We start from the raw sequence: 23,348 nt of genomic DNA, 5'->3' as shown, positions 1-23,348 counted from the left end.
CACCAGGACTTTCGTTTAAACCAGCAGAAACAGTATCAAATTTTTAAATGAGATATGACTCACGGGTTTCTCTATCATGATGTGTCCTAAAACGTGATTGTAAAATGGTAACTCTTATTTTGTCGAATGAATGACCGAGAATTCTGACGTGTTTAGATAGCGGAAGGTTGGGGAAAGAGGTGCAGTGAGCCCTGTGGTTATTGAAGCGTAAACAGAATGCAGTTTCGGTTTGCCCTATGTACTGCTTGTTGCACACAGAGCACTCCAACAGATAGATTACGTTTGAAGTGTCGCAGCGAAAAGTGCCATTAATTCTCATTTGATAGTTAGACGCGGTGCTGGTAACTGTTGCTGAGGTAGTCATATGTGCGAAGATTCTGCATCTTGGCTTATTACATGGGCGGCAGCCTTCCGAGACATGCTGTGAAATTCTTGAAGTCAACAAGTCACATAAATTTTTTTACCGTCTGTAGAATACTCTTGGTGGGTCTGGGAATGTAAGTTTAAGGGGTTGGCTTTGTCTGATGATGTTATGATGTTTGCGAAGAATGCCGGTGACGTTAGGGAATAGAAGCTGAATGGGTCAGAATCAAGTTGGTTTGCTGAACTAAGTCAGGGCGATGGGATGTGTCCAAGAGAGCAATTCGGTCAAGCTGGTCTGCACGTCCAAACGCGTCGTCGATTAGAGAAGCGGGGTACTTTTGTTGTGTTAATGCCTTTTTCAGGGACATGCAGTTATGGTTGAAATCAGATCGTTCAGAGCAAATCCGTTTGTAGCGGAGTGCTTGGCCGTAGGGAATACTGGTCTTGCAGTGCTTTACGTGGCTACTATGAAAGTGAAGGTACCGGTGTCTGTCAGTGGGTTTCTTGTAGAGCGTCGTGACTAGTTTGCCATCACGAAGGAGTACTGTCACATCCAAAAAGTCAATACGCTCAGCTGAGTAAGCGTGCGAATATTATCGCTTATATGGTGCGAAAATGATCGAAAATGGAGCGCTTATATATATATATATATATATATATATATATATATATATATATATATATATATATATATATATTTATATATATATATATAAGCGCTCCACCTCAGTTTATTGTAGTCGTTATTTAGAGCGCGAAAGAGACGCAACAACGACAGAACGAAGCGATGAACAGAACGCGCTCAAGAGACGCCAGAATTACGCTCCGCACGACTCGGGAAGCTAGAAGTCGTGCCACGTCCCGGCCTGGTCGCTTCATTAGTGGTTGGGAGCGGCTCTAGTTTCTCCTTCTCCCTGCGGAGATCACTGCCCAGGAGTTACTCTTCAACTGCGGAAGAGACCGGTTGGAGTTTCGAGAGCTTCGGAATGAGACGCTTTGTAGACGACGTGCCGAGGAAACGAAACTTTCCCAATTCAACTATAGGGTTAACGTGAGCTAAGCCACAGCCAAATTTTTTTGATGCCCTTTGTAGAAGCTGACTTATCTCTAGTCAGAATTAGTATTTCATCGTCTTCTCGCATTTTCCTGTCGTCAATCTTGGCACGCTGAAATGTTGGCGCCCCTCCGCCGGGGCGGAGCTTCCTGTCTCGCTGGAGCTAAGTCGCTTGTTGGCCGTGGCGATGGTAGGTGCCTGACATCTGAGGGAAGCTAACCAATAGCCACCTCTCAACTTGTATACGCAGCAGCGGACCAACGGAGAAGAGTGCGAGCATGAAAAGTCGCCGGAAAGGGCTCGGCAACTTTAGCTCGTGATTCTGGGTTTTCTGCTACGTGTAGAAGTGTATTATTTGACTCAGGTGTTCATGACAACACAATGCAGTGATTAAGCGAGTTGATGGGCTCCCATCGGAAAGTGTTTCATCTTCATCATCATCAGCCTGACTGCGCCCACTGCAGGGCAAAGGCCTCTCCCATGTTCCTCCAATAAACCCTGACTTTTGCCAACTGCACCCACTGTATGCCTACAAACTTTTTAGTCCCATCCAACCACCAAGCTTTCTGCCGCCCCCTGCTACGCATGCCTCTTGGAATCTACTCCGTTACCGTTAAGGACCAGCCGTTATCGTGCCTTCGTATTACACGCCCTGCCTAAGCCCATTTCTTCCCCTTTTTTTGACTAGGATGCCATTAACCCGCGTTTGTTTCCTCACCCTCTCTCCCTTCCCGTCTGTTAACGTTATACCTATCACTTTTCTCTCCATAGCTCGCTGCGTTGTCCTTAACTTGAGCTGAACCCTTTTCGTTAGCCTCCACGTTTCTGCCCCGTAGGTGAGTACTGGTAAGATACAACTGCTGTATACTTATCTCTAGGGGGATAGTGGTAAACTGCCATTCATGATCTCCGAGAACCTACCACATGCGCTCCACCCCATTATCTTAACCCCAAAATTTTTGAGCTTATAGCATTTCGTTGTTCCTAGCCCCTATCTTGTATAAATGCAAATTTTTGTGAAAATAAAATGACTTAATTAGGCCAATTTATGAATTTTCAAGGAGGATAAATCCGCACATATACTTCAACACACACAGTAAACCAACAGCAATATTCAAAATCATCTCACCTTCTGTGGCCGTTGGAATTTTTAGTTTTTTGCCAGTGGGGTTAGCTTTTGGAGTCAGGGATTTTTCAGTATCTCTGACGACTTACAGTTTCAATTTGCTTTCATAATTTTGTTTAAAAATGAGGGTTGTGCATTTTTTCTGAGGATTTGATCCTCTTGTGCCAACACAAATGCAAAGTATTGCTTTCGGAAAGTAACACAAAACAAAAAGGTGCCGTACAGTCGCCTTTGTGTTTGCGATATAAATGAGCTTTAGCACTTTTGGCATGAAACATTCAGTAGAAGTATTGCCATTTCAGGAGTTTGTATCGTGCCTGATACACCGCCGGTAATTACAGACCCCCCTCAGCGGAGCCGTTTTCTCTTCTTAAGCTCCATCCTCCATTCCTTCCTCATGGCGCGGTTTAGGTGTTCACCCTGATTGAGACAGTTAATGTGCCTTTCCTTTGGCCGTTAAACATTCGAATTTATTGTACTGACACCTTGGCGCACGTCAAAGAAGCCAGATGGTCGAAATAATCTGAACCTTATTTCGCTGCACCATGCCGATAACAGAGGTACTGCTACCGCATGTAAAGATGCGGTAATAAAACAAGGGGAAACGTTTTGCGAGTCTTAACATAACCCAAAAGACTCTACTCCGCGGTATCTTTTGTATTAACTTACTCTTTTAGTGTTCCTGTCTTCCCCAAACCTCACAGTAGGAAGTGCGAAGAGGAAGGGTTTTTCATGAAATGTTGCCTCACATAAATTATTTTCGTTATATATGGAAGACGGCGCAATATGTGGAACAAGGAAATGGATCAGCATTTTTTGTCATTTTTTTCTTGACACCTTTTTTCCTTCGATGCGGCTAACTTGACTATTTCGTGGTTCATGCAGCGTCCCCCCTGTGTCTCTTAGGTCCGTTCTATTTTGTTTTAATTTTGTTTCTTCTGCCATAAAGTCATTCTTTGTCTACGCTCATCGCAGACAACGGAGTTTTGCAAGTGAAAATACGAGCGCAGGTGCGTTGCGGAGACAGCCTATACGCTTCCTGTGGTGGGTGCGAAAAATTCGGGTATGTTTTATTTTCGAGAGTTCTCTAGTGGTGCGGACAGATGGGCAGACAAATAATTCGCTGCTGACATGGCGAGAAGAAGCTGTTGACGTTTAATGCCTTCTTGCATTAAAAGAAAACGTTGGCTCAGGGTCGTTCTGCTGCCGGGCACGGGTTCGAACCCGGCCACAGTGTCCGCAATTTGCTGGAGGAAAATTGCGAAACTTTCGTGTACTTGAGACTGGTGCATGTTAAAGAACCTAAGGAGGTCGGAATTTATCTCCAGCCATGCACTTCGGTGCGCCAATAGCCTAAAATGTAATCAAAGCACATGAAAACCTGTTGACATCCTTTAAATTTTTGAAATAAACCAGACCTTAAGGGCTGCGGGACATTCCGAGTAATAGGAGGCAGGTGTGGGATATTGATGCATGCATTAGTATAGGCAGAAGTTGGCTGCCTCCCGCTCTTGTGCTGTGACCATTTCAATCCTGAAATCTTTCTCAATGCTAACCTCTGGCTGCTCATTCAACACAATAATCCGTAATTAAAAGTCCAAAACTGCTCATTGACATTTGTTCAGATTTTCAAGCCGCCCCGGTCTCAGTGGTTATGGCGCTCGGCTGCTGAACCGAAAGACACGGGTTCGATCCCGGCCTCGGCGGTCCAATTCGATGAAAGCGGAATTCTTCAAGTAAATGTTTGTTCCCCAAAAGCCATAAACCTGTTCACATTTTCAGTCACCGATCTCAGGGGAACCTATTTGTCCTTAAGTTTATGATGACAATCTGCAATTCTTTCTTTTAACGTTTTTGAGCATCTTTCATTCGTCGCCTGTGGCTTGGCCAATCCCCCGCAGTGGGTACTCGCCATTTATTCCTTAAGGTAACAATAACAACAACAACGAGCTCTGCGCTGCTCCACAGTTTCGTCGGTTTTAGGTGATTCCTACTTTTTCCTGTACGTCATTACGTTCTGGTGGGGTAGTGCTGCGTACGCATCCCTACCTTCGCGCAGCTTGCACCATTCAGCACGGACCAGCGATCCAGGCGCCGCCTACGTGGAGGTATCCTGTATTCGGGCCCTTTCCCACACCCACAAGGACGACGCAGCCTTGGCCCTTGAGTCCAACTGACTTGACCTTTGATACCATAGCTCCGGGCACTGTCCTCTGTCACCCGCCTCACACACCACCATCTTTTCATGGCGACGTGTTTGAAGACGCTGAACATGGTTGAAGACCTTCGAATGGGTTGCGTGGTGCAGCGGCTGGAATGACGAGTGCAAGCTCAGTAACGTTTACTTTGCGCTTGAAGAGTGCCCGGATGTGGCTTGAAAATCGCGAGGGAGCAACGTTTAGTCGCAATCTCCTGGCCACCTTCTCCAACGCCGATCGCCGGGAGGTAGCTAAAGCTGCACTGCACTCCAGTTTCCAGCGGAGAAGCAAAAGTGCGCCCATGTACTTTGAAGACATGACTCGTCTTTTCTAGCGCGACGACCCCACCATAACGAAGAAGCTTCGCAACCTAGTGGGTGGATTAGATAAGCAGGATCTGTTCGCGGTCCCCGTGCGCAGCCCATCGCGGACTGTTGCTGAAGTTCTCGCGGAGGCGACCACCATGAAGATGACGCTCCAACAACGGGCCCTGCACTACAATTAGGACGTCACCAGCTTTGCGCCTAGGCGGCTTGCGCGAACTTATTTGGTCCGTTGTTCGGGAGGAACTCCAACGGTTCCGTCTGCCCCAAGTTGTTCCTCTTGTATCGCTGGCCAAAGTCGTCAAGGAAGAAGTGCGCCAGGCTGCACAAGAACAACCTGTTCCCGATGAGCCACCGCTGGTCGAGACTCCACACTGTTCTACGAAAGACGCCTGGCTACGGTCCCACTAACCGGACACCTGCCATGAGGCCAATCTTCCCTATCACGCACCTGCTCCCGCTGTGTCACGCCCTCCGAACGCTGATTTGCGGCACACACCAGACCGCAGGCCCCTTTGGTACCACTAGGAGGAGGCCGGTCACCTTCGCGGTTTCAGACCCGAGGCACCCTGTCTCTTTCCCTGGCACGGCAAGCGGCCACATGAGGCATAACAGCACCTCTGGACGCGCTAAAACCCTTTCTACTCCGGACGCCGCGTGTCCCGTTCGCCTTCGCCACTACGTTACCGTTCGCTAAGTCCGGCCGCCCGAACAGCTCCGCTGGCCATCATTCCTCAAGCCCCAACTGGGAAAACACACCCGCGACCTCTGTAGGAAGGTCGCTGACGTCGGGACATGCCAAGATCCTCCATCGGGAAGCCTCCGAGTGTACGATACCTTGATGAAGTCCAGCAACGAAGGTATCCGATATTCTGCTTCCGATTTGCGTCTATCAATAAACGGCGCTAAGATGACCGTGCTATTTGATACCGGCGCTAATTATTGCGTAATGAGCAGTGCATTCGCCTGAGAACTTAAAAGAGTTCTTATACCGGGGACAGGGATCTATATTTGCACTGTTTGGCGCTACCTACTTCCTCCTTTGGGCAAGTACACAACTTGAGTCGGCATCCGTAGTTGTACGTCGGCGACTTTGTCGTAATTGCCAAGTGTTCCAGAGACTTGACCCTGGAGATCGAATTCCTGCAGGCAGACGGCGCTGTAATTCATTTTCAGGACGTGCGGGTGACGTTCTCGTACAAACGGGCTGTGGCGCGCTTTGACACCCAAAATATCAGCACCAACGCTCTGCGTATTGTCGAGAATGACGTCACGGTGCCACCACAATGCGACATCCTTGTACTTGGGTGGACCGACTTATTCCACGACTACGAGAACATGTCGGATGGCCCTATTCCACTGCAGCATGAGAGGGGACTTTCACTTGCCTGAGACCCTCCAACTACGTGATTGCTGCACCAACCTCTTCCTCATAATACTTAAAAACGAATTTCAGCACTTCGTTAAAGGCACGGCTGTCACCTCCTTTCAAGACGGTTGTGAATTCCCAAGCTCATGCGCCGTGGAAGGATCCCTTCACGCCGATGCTGGTCCACGCTACTGTCTTCAGTCCGTGAAAATAAACCCCGACTTTCCATCAGTTTAGAAGGATATGTTGTCCGACCTGTTAGCAGATTTTGCAGACTCCTTCACCTGTTCTTTAAGGTCGTCCTACAAGCACCCTATTGCCACCGGTGAGGCTACGCGACTCGCCTGCCACCACCAGTACCGTGCTTCCCCGACGAGACGAGCAGCCGTTAAGAATCTGGTTGCTGAAGTGCTTCGCGACGATGCCATTCAGCCGTCTGCAAGCACGTGGGCATCGCCGATGGCTATTGACAAAAAGGACAGTACCTTGATTTTCTGTATTGATGACAAGAAACTTAATCACTTCACCAAAGAGGATGTTTACCCGCTGTTCAGAATCAACGACGCACTTTACCGACTGCGGGATGCCAGATACTTGCCGTCACTAGATCTCAAAAGTGGATACTGGCTAACAGAGGTGGACTAGAGATACCGAGAGAAGACGGCTTTCGTGGCTTTCTTGGAAGACGGCCTGTACGAGTTTAAGGTGTTCCGTTTTGGTCAGTGCTCAGCGCCGGTCACGTTCCAACGCATGGTGGATACCGTTCTATGCGGCAGTCTTGTATGGCCTACCAGGACGATGTCGTTATATTTTGTACCGCCTGTCACTAATACGTGTAGCGTATGCGTACTTTGCTACAGGCTCTCAAAGGGCCACAGCTCCCAGTCAAACCAGAGAAATGTCATTTTGGCTTTATGTAAGTGTGCTCTCTCCCTCATGTTGTCAGCACCCAGGGTGTTCGGCCAGACACTGAATAGACCGCTGCCGTCTCTGGTTTTCCGCGGTCTACTGACCCGAAGGCCGTTCGGCGATTCTCAGGTCTGTGCTATTAGAGACGCTGTATTCAAGATTTGTCGAGAATTGCTGAACCGTTAGCCTCACTCACTCGGGACGACACGTCTTTCCTGTGACAAAGCGAACAAGAGCCCGCATTCCTGGAGCTTCGCAGCCGTCTACAAAATACTCCGATATTCGGTCACTTCGATGAACGCGTTGCAACGGAAGTCCACACTGATATCAGCAATGTTGGTCTCGGTGCGGTGCTGATACAGTGGCTGGACGGTGCAGAACGGCTCATCGGTTACGCGAGCTGAACACGCGCGCGCTCGTAGACCAACTGTTATACGGCTGAGAAAGAATGTCTCACAGTATTATGGGCCATCAGCAAGCTCCGACAGTACCTCTTTGGGAGACTCTTCCGGGTTGTCAGCGACCACCACTTCTTTATCTGACTGGCGAGCCTCAAGGACCCTTAAGGTCGATAGGCTCGATGGAGCCTTCGCTTGCAAGTGTACGGCGTAACAATCGTCTGTAAAGCGGGACGTAAGCATCGGGATGCGGACTGTCTGTAGCGCGCGCCTTTCGCAATGGAACCTGAAGAAACCACCGATTATTTTCCTTTCCTTGGCGCTTTCAGTACTTCCGAGATGGCGTAGCTTCGAGGGCGGACTCAGAGTTAGCGCCACTCATCGATTTCCCTCCAGCCAGTGGGGTCGAATTATTGTCACGTCGGCACGGTCAACCACCCTGCTGCTACGACTGCTAGCATCTGCTCTGGTTGGGTGGTCTCCTCTGACACTGCATCGTTCTTAAGTTGTATCAGACTTTAGCACCAATATACACGTTCTCGCTAATAGAGTGCTCTATTGCTAACGATTTGGATATTCGCCACTTGGATAAGAAAGAAGAGAGTGGGAACGTAAAAGGGTATGTTGCGCTTGCATACGCACGCTGCGCGCGACTGCGTCCCGCTGCACTCGATTGCAACAGCTAAAGTTCGTCTATACCTTAGCAACCAGAATTTGCAGACACCACCAAGCTATAGGTAGGTTGGAACGAACGAGGTCATGCTGCAATGTTTTCATGCTTAGAATTTTCGCCGTGGCAGATCGCTTCAAAGTCCTCCTTCACTCTTTTGCTGCTCTAAACGTGGAACAATCCCTTAGACGTGAATGCGCAATGGCTCAGTGACTGTAGTGATTGGCTTCTAAGCACGAGGTTGCGGTTTCGATCTCAGCCGCGGCGGCTGAATTTTAAAGGAGGCGAAATGCAAAAACACTCGTGCAGCGAGGTTCTGGTGCACAATGATTGTCAGGTGGTTTAAATTTGTCCGAGCCTTTCCACATTTCGTGCCGTTTAGCTGCTCGACTTCGGCATATAAAATGGGCATTAGCTTTTTACTCTTATTTCCACAAAATTATCCTGTTGACAACAGTGCTTCTTTTTTTTGACCTCGTACAATGGCTTCGCTGCTTGAATTTTGTTTGGTTAAAATTTCTTCAAGGTGGCACATGTAAAATAGTAAAACGTTCGAGTTACATATTGAAGCGTGGTGAGTAATTAGTTTAAGCTTAGTGCTCGGAAATTCTACAAATTCCTTCAAAAATGCGGGATCGATTAATGCATATTGTCACTTCTGCAAGGAATATCCTCAAGGAAGGGCTTACTAAAAAGGCGCGTAATGGGGCATCTGCCAACAACCCTGCGCTGCGACTCCATTTTTTATCCTTAACCATCGTGTTCTCAGGCGCCGTCAACTTCGATGCAGGGGAAATAAGTAGGCTTAGTACCATTTCAGAGACAGTTCCCACCTAAAATGCCTGTAGTGCGCGAACATTATGCAGAATATTGATGCCTCATGATAAATATCAAGTTCCAGCCGCATTTGAGACATCTTAGCAGCAAAATATTCTGGTTTAGGGATCCCTTGCTTTCGTCAGTACTACAACTAGTAAAACCTGCGGGATGACCCATAACTTTTCCCGTCATGAGTGAAATGGGGAATAAATTTCACCACTACAGTGATTCATGGATGATGTTGCTTATTTCCGCATTAGTGTGTGCTTCTTTACTTACAAATGCAAATTAAAATATTGAAAATACCAGTGACATATACGCCTATGTAAGACGAGCAGATAGATATTCGTTCATCGCTTTGCAGAAGCGTATCCATGAGCAGCTTCAGAACTGTTTTGTCAATTTTTGGCACGGTAAGTCTACTGCCCTATTCGGTCTTAGTTTGGCTGAGAATTTGTCTTTAAGCTCTCACAGTGAAGGGTCAAACTGCAAAGCATCAGAATTCGAAATGAAGCCCCGTCAGCTGCACACAAGCGCCTGCCTCCACACGGCTTTAGCCACAGTGCAAAAAAACGTCCAGAACATCCTGTGTTTGAAAACCTTCCGCCGAAGCCTTCGGCGGAAGGTTTTCAAAGAACGTACAACGCACCCGCGAGCAGGCCAAAACGCTAGACTTCGAGTACAGCTCTCTATTTTTTGAAGGACCATCCGACAGACTTAACAGCAACCACTCGTGAAGATGGATTGGCAATGGCCACTGTATGCTATCTAATATCATTGCTGAACTCCAGCTAAGGGACTGAAGTCTTGCCAGAAATGCGGGTTCAATCACCACGGCGTAGGTCGAGTTTCGATGGAGGCGAAATTCTAGAAGCGCGTGTACTGTGCGATGTGAGGGCATGTTAAAGAACCGCAGGTGGTCTAAATTTTTCCGGAGGCCTTCTCTACGGCGTCCCTCATAGCCTGAGTCGCTTTGGGACGTTGAACCCCCATAAACAAATATAACAAAGAACTGCCGCAGCTCTCGAGGGAGCTTAGGCGGCCTCCGACACTTTGTCCAAATTTGGAAATTGTGGAGACTCTGTTGCCTCCTGACGCGAATAAATTGTGAACTCCGGCACTTCCAGACTATTTGTGTCGTACACTGATATTTAATTTAGGACCGGTCAACATCATCCAGCCGCACAGAGCTGCTTTACTGAGGTTTTCGGTTTACCTGCCTTGAAGGCGGCAAAATTAGGCTGTTATTTACGTGCGGGTTCCGACGCAATAGTGATTCAGCACAATCCCGACGTTTCACGGCAGATTAAATGGCGCTTTTTTTAATGAGTTTTAAAACTTCCAGTCGTGTCGGAATGAGCCACCGCTGCGTTTTTATTTCCAAATTTAACCTTCACAGAGTTTCGCTCAGTGTAGGCAGAAAGCAACCAAGAAAAGGAACTAGGAAGAATATGGAGCTTCGAAATGTCAATCCGGCAGACATCATTTAATGCGTTCAAATTTCAACACAGATGGTTCAGATAACAAGTTGTATATATTTGTTTGAAATTAAGGATTGTACAGAACTGTTGTGGGCTGTGAACTCTACAGCATGTAGTGTTCAGAACTGCGCAGATTATTCTGGCGGCCGTCTTCCCGCAGCATTCAGTGCATTTATGCGACCATTTATTTTGCGTATGTACAGCTTTGCCCTATAGGCCTGGCGAGAAAGGAACAATCGATGCCCGCAGCTGGAACGTGTCGATCATATTTTTAAGTAGTGTCTAGAAGGTGTCCTGATACACAGCGCCGTCATCTGAAAACGCAAAAAAAAGGAACAGCGTGAGAAACCGGTCAAACGAGAAAAGTCTTTAACGACAAAGTGGCTAAACAATAAAAATATACACTTACTGCAATATGCGAGCTAGTGGACCCACACTGAAAAACTAAGTTTGTAAATGTGTTACAAGAAATCAGCATTCGCGATATTCAGCCTTAGCTCATCTTAGTAACAATCATACTTTTCTTGAAGGAGCGAGAGAGAGACCTAAATGAGGTGGTTGCACTTGCAGCAGCGGAAATTGATTTGGCGATTGCAGTGCAGTCAATTTCACGTTACCGAAGCAATATGAGCTCTTCCACTGCTGCAAAGAACAAGCTCGGACCACCAGCGGCATTTCTCGCAGTCGTTTACGTCCCCACTGGTGCTGCAGCTGCACACATTATGGTCCCCAAGTAAAACTCCCATGCACTCTGGGCTGTAGCCTTCGCTGTGGTTACAGGGCAATAACTGCAACCCTGTCATCTGGCGCCACACGCGTCCTGAGCTGACCGGCCCGTTAACAGCTTACTTCTAGTACCCATAATGCGGCGGATGAAAGGCAGGAATTCTCGAACACAATGTTTCAGTATATTTCCTCGAATAGAAAAATTGGAGCAAGTGCCGAATACCGCAAGATAGCGACAAACTAGAAATCAACTGGCTATTCACCAGAAACGTGTGTTTAGGGCATCTAAACACACCGCATGCAAAGTCGAATAAAATGTAAACAACATTTTGTAAATCAAGCCTTGCCTTATTCTTTCGGAAATCATCATCATCATCATCTTCGTCGTCATCATCATCACCAGCCTGACTACGCCCACTGCAGGACAAAGGCCACTTCCATGTCTCTCCAATTAACTCTGTCCTGTGCCAGCTGCGGCCAAGCTTCTTAATCTCATCCGCCCACCTAACCTTCTGCCGCCACCTGCTACGCTTGCCTTCTCTTGCAATCCACTCCGTTACGTTTAAGGACCAGCGGTTATCTTTCATTCGCATTACACGCCCTGCCCAAGCCCATTTCGTCCCCTTTTTTTCGATTAGGATGTCATTACCCCGCTTTTGTTCCCCCAGCCACTCTGCCCGCTTCCGGTCCCTTAACTTTACACCTATCATTTTTCTTTGCATGGCTCGCTGCGTTGTCCTTAACTTAAGCTGAACCCTTTTCGTTATCCCCTACGTTTCTGCCCCGTATGTGAGTACCGATAAGATACAGCTGTTGTACACTTTTATTTTGAGGGATATTGGGCAAAATGCCATTCATGATCCGAGAGAACCTGCCATATGCGCTCCACCCCATTCTTAGCCTCCTAGTTCTATCTAATGATCCAGATCAGCGGTCGCTACCTGTCCCAAGTATTCCTTTACCACTTCCAGCACCTCGCTGCCAATTGTGAACTGCTGTTCCCTTTCTAGGCTTCTGAGCATTACTTTGGCGTTCTGCATGTTAAATTTCAGTCCTACCGTTCTCCTCTGCCTGTATAAGTCATTGATCACGCCTTGCAGTTCATCACCCGAGTGACTTACTAAGATATTGTCATCAGCGAATCGCAGATTATTTAGGTATTCTTCATTAACTCTTATCTCCAACTGCATTTGAGCACTGATTAACGCTCGTGATTGCGTGCCTCGTTTTCCTGCACTCAACATCGTCGCAGTGGTTCCATTCATATATTTACAAAGCACTGCCTACCGGGAACATATTGACGCCGAAACCTGCGTCAGAGCTCCATGCGTAAATCAATACATGGTAAACGTTTGCATGTCGCGATTCGTGACACCCGCCATATAATAGGCTAACGGCACTGGTAATTTTTCGGACGGCTTATAGATGAATGGAAGACCTTTAAGTTTGAGTTTTAATAGCATTTCAGGTTCTCTAAATATTAGCCGCGGTTCTGAGGCAAACAAGTATTATTCATATCAGTAAGAAACCAGAGCAAAAAAGCTTACCGTCGTGGTTCGGAGCCCACGTCTGATGAAAAGCTGGCTGCTGCGCTTGCATCTCGTGCAGCTCCCAGCAGCAGCCTTTCTCAAGGGCTCCCTTCGGATGAACCGCGGTATTACGGCAGTCCCTGAGTTCGTAGCCGATTGAATAAAACCTCGCCTGGCGCCAGCGCCTGCCACACTGAACCCCAGGTTTGTTTCCGTGTCGTTGTGGACTATAAGCAACCCGAAGCGTCTTTTGATGCTGGTACTACCCATCGGGCTTTATCTATAACGCCAATGTAAGATTTGGAGCGATTTCCCAAGCTTTGCTAAATGAGGTTCCATACGAGGCATTGGTTGCTCTCCTGCCTGGGACGTATTCACATTTTGCCGCAATTAGTCTTTGGGCAAGAATAGAACACCTCTCTTTTTGAGCTCGAAAAAAATCCCCCGAGTTTTACCCCCTAAATTCTGGGAAAAATAAACCGAAAAACGAAGGGCCCCGAATACACGTTGCTATATAGTCTTGCGTGCAAGCACTTCAGCTCAACGGCCAGCTTTTCTTTTATTTTTGTCGCTGTTCGCGGTACGATACTGCTGTTTTTATTTGGAATGTGACGCGGTAAGTAGTTTCATTTCATTTCGTTTATATTTATACCATACAATTTACCAAACAAAGTTTGGTGAAGAATCTCTGGGACACTCACCATTCAAGTCTGCCTTGGCCACCTCCTCTGCTAGCCAAGTGGCGGCTGGCTGCCTGCGAGACGCGCATCACGAAAGCACATGAACCTCATTTTTGCGCACGAAGCCTCCCGAGATCTGTTGACTTTCACACGTTTCACCTTGGCACCTTCGTGCGCAGGCGACAGGCAAAGAGAGATACACAAACACGTCACCTGATGTCGTACTTCAAATTTCATCGGTAATTTTGTGTATGAGGTGCGCCACGTCGGTGAATTATCCTGTGTAGCACTTTTTTACTGTGTCGTTGGGCACAAGTTAAAGGTTAAAGGGGTGCAGACACAAAGTTTTAAGGTGTCCGTTTTTTCGAACCGAAAGAGGTCTAGGGGTCTAGTGATCATGAATATGAGCACAGAACATCATTGCGAAGCGTGAACAATGAATTACACACGATTTTATACCGGAAGTTATGGTCTCGGTCGGTGCCAGTGCTCACGGTTGAGCGGCTAACCTGGACTACCACATTTGTGATGACGTTGCCTTTGCCCGCAAGCACTGGCTGTTCCTGTGAACCAATGTGCTCGGTGACGTCACAATAAATGGGGCAAGTGCACCTTGGCGTCACAAGATGGGCTGGAAATGCCAAGCGGCTCCTCGGACAACATTCAAAATCCCATTAAATTTTTTGTATGTGCGACTCAATGCCTTCGAGGGAAACTTGCTAGAAGGCATCTCGTTACGTCCATGAAGCAAATACACCGTTTGCTTGCGTTCGAAAGTTTTTGTCTGTGCCCCTTTAAAAGTCAGAGATTTGGTGCTAAAGTGTAGCTTTGTGGCACTGTGCGAGTAGGAATTCTGAATTTCCAAAATGCGTTCTCAGCATTTGCTAGGGTGAACACAGCAGTTGACAATCTCATTATTTTAGAATATGGATTACATTTCAGGCTGGTGTGGTTTGAATGTTTTGCATACCTGCCATTTAAATAAATGCTGTGCTTAGAAGTGACGGTTGTACAATAATTTAAATTTCTTTAAAGAATACAAGGTGGTTATTCAAAAAAATATTTTAATGTTACACAATAAACGCCGGAAACTCGAGCGTCGCTTACGCAGCAGGTTGGTAGGACTCGTCAGATGAGCCGGAGCTTAATCTCTTGCCGAATCCTCTGGCCGTAGATAAGCTGATCCTTCGGATGTCCCTTTTACTCCTGGACAAAATAAGAAGAGCGAATCCTTCTAAACATCTTGTTGCCTCACATCAAGCGCGCCTAATTACAGCGTGCATGTAAATTCAAAGAATGCCTTATTAGTACGCCCGCGTCCTGTCATGTTTCGGCAAGGAGCCCCATACTACCATCTGAAGACACGCAGACAAGCGCACCGGTATCTCGTGAAGTGCGAGCCAGTGTGAAAGCAAATGCTCGAGACAGGTAGCAAATCTGTCCTGAAATTGATAAGTTTGCGCGTCAGCACTCACCATTTCTTTACTGCTTGCCATGAAATCGACCGTCCTCAAGAAGAGGCAATCATCGACTGCCGTTTTTGGGAACAAGGAAGGAATCAAGTAAGGTCGAGATACTTTAAGGAGAGCTTCTTTTGATAGTAATAAAACAAGGAAAAAGACACGAATGAGTACTAGGCTTCTCTCTGAAACGCGCCGAGGCTGCAATAAACAGAAGGAGTCAAACGATAACTATAAGGAATGTTTGTGAACAAGGGGTAGTTTCTGAATGTCTAGGGTGCCCTTTTAACTGCTGTTGTCTATACGCTACTGAGAAAATCAGTTTCTTGGGAGTGCAACTTTTCTACACACTGGCAATCGTGTGCCGTCTGGCAAGGACGTTCATAAGTAAATGCTATCCGGCTGCCGAGCCACAAGGTGGGATGGTGAACGTTTCCGCCCTCAAGGTTTGATGTTTTCGTCGAATTTTCGGGTAACCTGTGTCCCAGTTCGAAAATAGGCACGAATTTAGATGGAAAGTTACAATGATGAATAATACGGTAAGAGACGACACAATTCGATAGCAACCTCTCATTGTGCCCCTATTCTTTTTTGTTTCTATATTGTGGAGAAATGCTACATTTTGAGATAACGCTGAATATTAGCGAGCCGACCTGCTTATTAGAGTTGGAAGGCCAGGACTCGCGGGCTGTCTTTACAATTTGTGCTGTGGTTGTCTAGCTCCGTTTGCAATATTTCTGACAAATCTACAAAATGAAAGTGCTCGTAGCACCATTAAATAAACCCAGGTGGTCGAAATCTTGCCGGAGCCCTCCACCACGGGTGTATGCGTCTTTTGTGATTCTTCACTTCCTCCTATCCTCACGGCGTGGTTAATATGCCCTCCTATAAATGAGAAAATCTTTTCCTTCCCTGAAAAATAGTTTTCATTATCATTTCACAGCGCCATTAATTACTATGGTGCCTGTTTAAACTGATATCAAGGAAACGTTTTTGTGGCAGTGGCTTTTGGCTCGCAGAGGTACGGACAAACAGCTATTTCGGCGAAGGGCATATATGCCCTGCGTAAATGTCTTATAATTAAATTTCGTATTTCTGCGTGACAGTAAGCACAAGTAATGCCATTCCGAGCATAATGTTTTCATAATATAATTTCAGCCTTTTTTTTTCTTGAGCCGCAGAGAAAAGGTGACACGTGCGAAGATTTCACGGTACTTGCGCCTGACTTCGATTCACGAGCTTGTGGCTGCGGCGGTTGCTTGTGTGCACCGGCACAGTCACTGTTGCACGCTCTAGCAGAGAGAGGGAGAGAAAAAGAAAGTAATAAAGAAGGAAAGACAGAAAGAAGGAAAAAAAGAAAGAAATAAATAAAGAAAGGAAGAACGAAAGACAAAAAGAAAGAAAGGAAAAAAGAAAGAAAAAAGAAAAAAAGAAAGGAAGAACGAAAGAAAAAAAGAAAGGAAGGTGGAGCGTATATTTGGATCCCTTTGTGAAAGGACTCAAGGCAAGGACAAAGACTGAATGTGACAATGACTACGACAAGCTACGACGTAAGCTTGGTCAGGGCCCCAAACTCCTTATGGATATTTGACTTTCGACAGCCCTCGTTAGATACACTGGTGATTACTGCAGGTTTCGCCATATCTGGCAATAAACGTTCCACGCCGTGCGTGAGTCGAGATGAGTTAAGAACTCGGCACAGCGGTTTGCTTTCAACACCCCGTTAAACTTTCTATTTTCTAAGAACCACCGAAACTAAATAAAGTCTAGGAAGCGCCGATTTTCTTTTCCGTTCCTTACCTTGTTGCCTCCTGAACATATTATCAGAAAATATTTTAAGAGGTGCCGAGAAATTTTTCCCGCCTGTTGAAAATGAAACGACACGCATATTAAAAGCCCGAGAGTGATGTGCCTGCGGCACTGAGACCATGCTCTACACAGTAACGTTAACTGGTCGGTACAACATTGCGTCCTAGCAAAATTAAAGAGGACATCCGCTCTGCCCAGCACTGACACTATCGGGAACCCAGATAAACAACCTCTGATATAGCACCAGATTCGGGACCGCTCGTGCTGCCTTGAATATTCACAGCTGCGTGTAAAGCGTGCACTGTTGCAGTAAATGTAGCTTTGCGGGTAAGCTAGATATCAAGAAGGCGAAAATTTGCGCAAAACTGGTGCTCACTCTGTTACTCGAGTAGACTGTCGGGAGAAAAACACCTATTTATATTTCTTGTACATATCAAGCTTTAAGGGTCCCACACTGCCACGCTGACCACATTAGTCGTTCTTACTTGTAATCCATTGGATCGAAGTCGTCGTTGTCCAGCAAAAACGTAGTGTCGGGGTCAGCGCGCTTTCCGAATCCCCTGGCCGTTGAGATCTTCATGTTACGAAAGCCTTTCTTCATTCTGTGGGCAACAAGTTGTGGGTGAGCAGCAATATGGAGTCAGAAGTAGGCGAAATTAACGTAATATTCATTTGTCTGCATGCACCACTGTAACATTTTTCTTGAAGCGCATTCTGAATCCGGGTGGCAAAATAAGTGAGTTGGTTATAATCCGTGGCAATGTAGCACCACAAGCACGACAACTAAAGGCGGCGTCGTTTTGTATGGTCAGAGAGTGACGTCCACAAAGACGCTTGATAGATTTCTTTTATTGAGAAAATAAGGACCAGAATTTGCGACGAAACCTATCAAGTCGCAAGTGCTGTATAACGCTGACACTTTGCCCGATTGACGTGTACTCTGTGCACAAAACAGTTTGAAAAGTTTGCTATCCCAACCGTCGTTGTCTAGTCTTGAAACTAGCGAAAAGAGTTGATGTCAAAAAATGTCTGCAACGAATTGAAACTCAATTTTTATACAGTGTAACTCTGCTCAATCGATCTCGAAGGGGATCGCAAAATATTTCGGTGTATCCATACTTCGATATTTAAAACATGGCAATGGATAAGCTGATCTGCAGACTAGAAGCAAGAGTACATTGCACCAACGCTAGTAAAGCGCTCGTTGCAGTGACGCGCTGCCCGCCGGTGTACTGACAGCGCACCTGCAGCGGACAGTTGTTTGGAACTGCGTATAAGATGTCTAATCCTGTTACCGGTACACAGTATATAGAATAATCGTTCGTTAAGCTCAAGGTGCGTTTGGATTCCGCAACGCATTCGTCAGCGAAGACAGGGAAGCACGCAAGGCGAGAGCCGCTGCTAGGCATTACTTAGGATGCCTTCACCGCACGGACGTGAACAGGCATTGAAAAGGAGTACAAGAGACCGAAAGCCACCCTCTACCCTCCTCCCTCATTTCACCTCGGCACACACTTTCACAGCTGTCAGCACGTGCCCAAGAACGTGCAGCCGATTCATTCCCACGAGCGAAAAAAATGATCGAAGATTGTCTTTAGGAGAAGCGCCACTCGGATGGGGATGGTGCGCCGTTCGATATATCGAACTACCGGAGAAATTAGAGTTACATATGCGCGACTTTCCTATACCTTTACACGAGATTTTCAAGGGGATAATGTTTTCGATACAGCCAATAATTTCAAATATCCGGGTATGAATTATTCGGGCCCGAATGAAGATTCGTTCCTGCATTCTATTCTCTGAAAGATTGCATTCGAACCAAACCGAGTGCGGTCCGACGCGTCAGAGTGAAATGCTGTTGAATTCATTGATTGAGCTTGAAGAAATAAAACTAGCTTAGAGTGGACGGCTATTCTACCCTGCCTTTCAAGCTGGTCAGTTTTTCATGTCTAAGAATGATTTCACCTCGGTAAGCGATGTCTCGATCACTCTATTCGAACTGCTAGTGAGTTATGTCCCCTGTTTATGTGAGTCATCGAGGTCTGTATGATGTACGGGAATACGAGATTTGCCTTTTTTTTTCTTATTCCTACCTTTATGATATTCAATAAATCAAACCCGCGTTCACTGCTACGAGATTTACACGAGTCTGACAGAGAAGCATTTTGCATTGCATGGCTTTCTTCATTTGCATTACAGAATTCTCGTTAGTTACGCGAGTTGCTCACATGAAACTTTTGCGGATACTGAATCAGTCATTTCTCGCGTACTCCAAGCATTTCCTTCCTTGGCTTGCAATGTCTACGTGCTGCCGTCTTTGCGCTCAGCAGAAAGCCCATTCTTGCTTCGCAAAAAGGTGTTGTACCATTTTACAGCGATGTTGTAGGTGTCCCTGTAAACACCGAGCGAACGCAAATAAAGCACATGTCAGTTGCTTTTCCTGCGCATTCTCAGTTCCGCCTCAAGCACATGTCGCACGAACGCCAACTTGCTACATGTCCATCTTTGTTGTCGGGTTGGAGCAGAACTGGCATAATATGTCCGCCCTGAGGGCTAGCTGTATCGATCCTCACCGCTTGTCACAACTCAGTGGCCGGCTGAGAAATTTTTGGCTCGCGTGTGCGCTGCGAGAGTATAGCCGTAGGTTGCAGTCGGAGGCCGCTGGGACCGATACTCATGTGAGACTCCGGTGCCCCGAGTAGTGTCCTTCACCGCTTTTCCGCCGCCTTAACGCAATACGGGGCGGCAGGGTTCGACAGGCATCGGAACCGCCATGAACAGTTTGTGGCTGCAGAAATTCAATCAGTATGAAAGAAGGCCTGACAGAAATGAGCGCTCTCGAAGCACAATGGCTGGCTCTTGGAATCTTGTCGAGAGCTAAAAGATATGTAGGCGAGCGAACTTGTCTGTCTGCAGGGCGCTCCAATCTCGACGTCCGTGACTCGAGCTTCTGCTCATTTCGCCTCACAGGACCCGAGGCGACAGCGGCCGAACTAAAGGCGAGTCTTACAGGGGCTGCTGCGCAGCGGGCAGCCGGTGCAGGGCCACGTGGTGTCCGAGCAGGGCGGCTATAGCGGGCAGCGCGCCGCGCTTGCCGAAGCCCCGCGCCGTCGAGAGGCGCAGCTGCTGGAATCCGCGGTGCTGGCGCTCGGCCCCCGCAGGCCCCACTCCGATGGGCGCGGCACCGTCGTCAGTGCCGCTGGCCTGGCCGCAGCCCACCACCACCGCGCTGGCCAGCAGCAACAGGCCGGCTCGTCCCAGGGCCGCCATGGTCGCTCGTGTGCGCTCTGCGACAAAGGAAGCAAGCCCTGTGAGGCACTATGTGCGCGCGTGCTCTTTTCTACTTGTTGAACTGATTACTCGTGGTGCAAAGGATGTAGTACATTCAACATGGCGGCGGTAACAGTAGCCTAGCCGACTACTGGATATACTACGAATCTCCCTATTTTACAACAAACATTAGCTCCTCAGGCTTGATATTTTCCTCGGACATTATATGTACCTCCAAAACCAGTGTGAAATTATTATATTACACTGCATAAGCTTACACGCAAAATGTCTTTAAATTAGTTTGGTCCACTTGTCACTGCAAAATATCATGCAGTAGATCTTCGTTACAAGGATACTGATGCGACGGTAAAAATCTTCTCATAAATGATATCTTTATATAAGTTGAAACTTTTCTGGAAGGGCGAAAGATTTGAATAAAGTGGTGCGTACGTTGGAGATGACGATCTCGTGATGACGGAAGATAACACTCCTCACACGGCTTTGATATTGTCCTTCAATCACTTCGCAGGATTGGTTCGTACGACTTTTTGACATAGCTATTTTTTTTCTTCTTGTGACCTCTCAACGTGAGGTGACGTTGTTAAGAGTGTTGTAGTCCTTTCTTTTTTTCGAGACCTATTGCCTTTGAAACAAAGCTGGCGCACAACATTGCTCGATAGCTAGCAGCCGGACGTCTGAGGTGGTAAGTGCCGACGACAAAGGGGCAAAATAATGGAACAGTAAAAAACTGGAACTGGAAATGAAAAAGCTTACGGCCCCAGATCGAGCAGCGCATGCCTGCTCGTGGTGTGGAAACAGAGAGCAGCTCTTCGTACTGAAAACTAAACTTTAGCCAGGACTGTGCGATGTCAGTGCACGTTAAAGATCCCCAGGTGGTCGAAATTATTCCGAAGCCCTCCACTACGGCACCTCCAATTATTCCTTTCTTGTTTCACTCCCTCCTTTATTCCTTCCCTTACGGCGCGGTTCAGGTGTCCAACGATATATGAGACAGATACTGCGCCATTTCCTTCCCCAAAAACCAATTTAAAAAAAAATCCAGGATGGAAGATAATCATGAAGGCAGCGCTGATGGCTGGAATCAATTTTTCGGTAGCCAGTAAGCAAATATGTCGGACTAAATTGCTGACATACGCATAACCTTTTGATGGTGCCCAAAATGAAGTCCCAACTTCAAAAATGAAGCAATAGAAGGACTTGCATATTCAAGGCAGGATTTTAGACGTAGCGAAATGCCTTAAAGTCAAATAGATATTCGGGTTCGCTGTATATTTAGACCCCCACTCCCCTAAATTAGTAATCAGAAGAAGTGCACGTTTCGTCCGTAGCGTACCTGACCTAGTACTGTGCAGTGTTGAATAGCCAAAAGAAAAATACCACCCAGCTGCTTTTTGAGCTGAACGAACATGCAGGGCTAGGTTCCAAAATCTACTGCCATTACAGTTGATGGACAGCCGAGCGATTGAAAGGAGAATATAGAAAGATACTATTTCTTCTTTGACTCGCCAGTCACTTGTTCAACTCGCTCATAGGCAGAAAAAGCCAGCTAGGCTATTTTTTCGTAAAATTGTTTCACGACTGTGAATTATAGCTACTAGACCGAAAAAAAAATGTCTCAGAAAACGAATTGGCGTCAGGAACCGACAAGTTAATACTTGTTGAGAGAAGTTAATAGATAACTACATATCAAAACTGTTCTTTGTATATAGTGTGGAGCTCTGTATTACTATCGGCCAGCTACAAGGCTTTTTGACGAGCACCGAAATGTCAGCAATTAGGAATTCTCGCATTTCACCTTCATGGAAGGGTGGCCGCCACGGCGGGGAGTGCTCAGCACTTGTTTTGCCTCTGAAATCAAACAGTCGGAACGGAAACCTTTCTGTATGCTTACCCTTGATTTTTATTATCCTTACCTACAGTGGAATTTTTTGCAGCGGGGTTTGGGAAGCAGTCAGCAGTGACCGCAACATGACTCAAGGATAGTCAAACCCAGCAGTTCACTGACACGTGACGCACGTCGTCCGATGTGTTGCCAAAGGCATTAAGGAGAGGGACTCCCTCATTCCTTCAAGTAGGAAGCCCTAAGTCCACAATGAGGCAACGTAATTTTGCCATCTCCCTATCTTTCACTATGTTAAATATATCAGGCACATGAATGCAACACAAACTTGTCGCTCAGTCTGCTTCAGTCTCCGACGAACGGAAACGGATGGCTGCGGTGAGCTTTTTGCTGCAAGTAGTAGTAGCAAGGGGTTTTAATTAAAATAGTAATAAAAAGGAAGGAAAAGATTTTTGCTAGCCTCGGCATCTGCCATCGATACTGAAGCACCTGAGCTGGGGCAGCGGATGTAAAGGATAGCAGGCAGAATGGAGAAATGAAATGAAAGAGGTGAGGGGACAGGAAGAGAGGATAGTGGAGGAAACACGGACGTCACAGTCATCGTTAGAAGAAATACAGTTCCCCTCAGTAACAACCTTTTTCATATTTCCTAATCAGCATCGGTACTCTCGCCTCTTGTGCTGCTTGCGTGGCTCAGTCCACATTACGATTACTCCGCTCGTCTGCTCAGTAATTTCACAGCTGGCTGTCTTGAGCCTTAGAATGCCCTTGCGTGCATACAGTTCCGGCTACGGACGATAGCAGTAACTTCGCAAACGTTTACTCTATCAGTAAGAAAATGCGCAAAAGGACACGTGTCCCTCTTGGAACCTCGTGGTCGCGGTGATGAAAAAATAGCGCGCGCGCATCCAGGCTAGTGCTATTTATGACCTCGCGACTTTTTCGCTTCACGCCCAGCGAATTCGCTACGATCGTAATGGAGGCATAATCGCATTAGCCAGTCCCTTTGCCGGCATCTCCTGCGAGACATGCGGCGAGACTGGGCGCGGCGGCGCCTTTAATGGTGGCGTTTTCTGTGCATTATCCAGTGGAAGAAGCGTAAAGAAACAAGCGGGGCTTTTACTCGACGTAGCTTTTAATTGGAGCCGCGCCCGGGGGCAGCAATTAGATTGGTCCGGCTTCCTCTGGCCATCGACACATTTCCCATTGAGGTGCTCGGGAAATCCCTCGAGCTATGCCGGAGGCTGAACGCTGCCCTTCAGTGTGTGGGCAGCTCTTCTAGAAAATCCGACGCGTTCTCTTT

The 23,348-nt window shown here is 47.0% G+C and overlaps 1 protein-coding gene across 1 annotated transcript; it reads right to left on the bottom strand.

The window, feature by feature from the left end:
- Nucleotides 1-10,752: 10,752 nt before the first annotated feature.
- Nucleotides 10,753-20,196, bottom strand: LOC144132596 (uncharacterized). The gene is made up of 5 exons (XM_077665108.1): nt 19,925-20,196; nt 17,400-17,516; nt 14,753-14,851; nt 13,667-13,719; nt 10,753-11,024 (listed from the first exon to the last, which is right to left on the bottom strand). The coding sequence occupies exons 1-5, from the start codon at nt 20,182-20,184 to the stop codon at nt 10,993-10,995; spliced, it is 561 nt and encodes a 186-aa protein (XP_077521234.1). The 5' UTR covers nt 20,185-20,196; the 3' UTR covers nt 10,753-10,992.
- Nucleotides 20,197-23,348: the final 3,152 nt, after the last annotated feature.

Source organism: Amblyomma americanum, chromosome 1 (genome assembly GCF_052857255.1).
Source record: "Amblyomma americanum isolate KBUSLIRL-KWMA chromosome 1, ASM5285725v1, whole genome shotgun sequence".
Classification (NCBI taxonomy): Eukaryota; Metazoa; Arthropoda; class Arachnida; order Ixodida; family Ixodidae; genus Amblyomma; species Amblyomma americanum.
The sequence above is the reverse complement of the archived record's forward strand: the minus strand, read 5'-3'. Positions and strand labels throughout refer to the sequence as shown.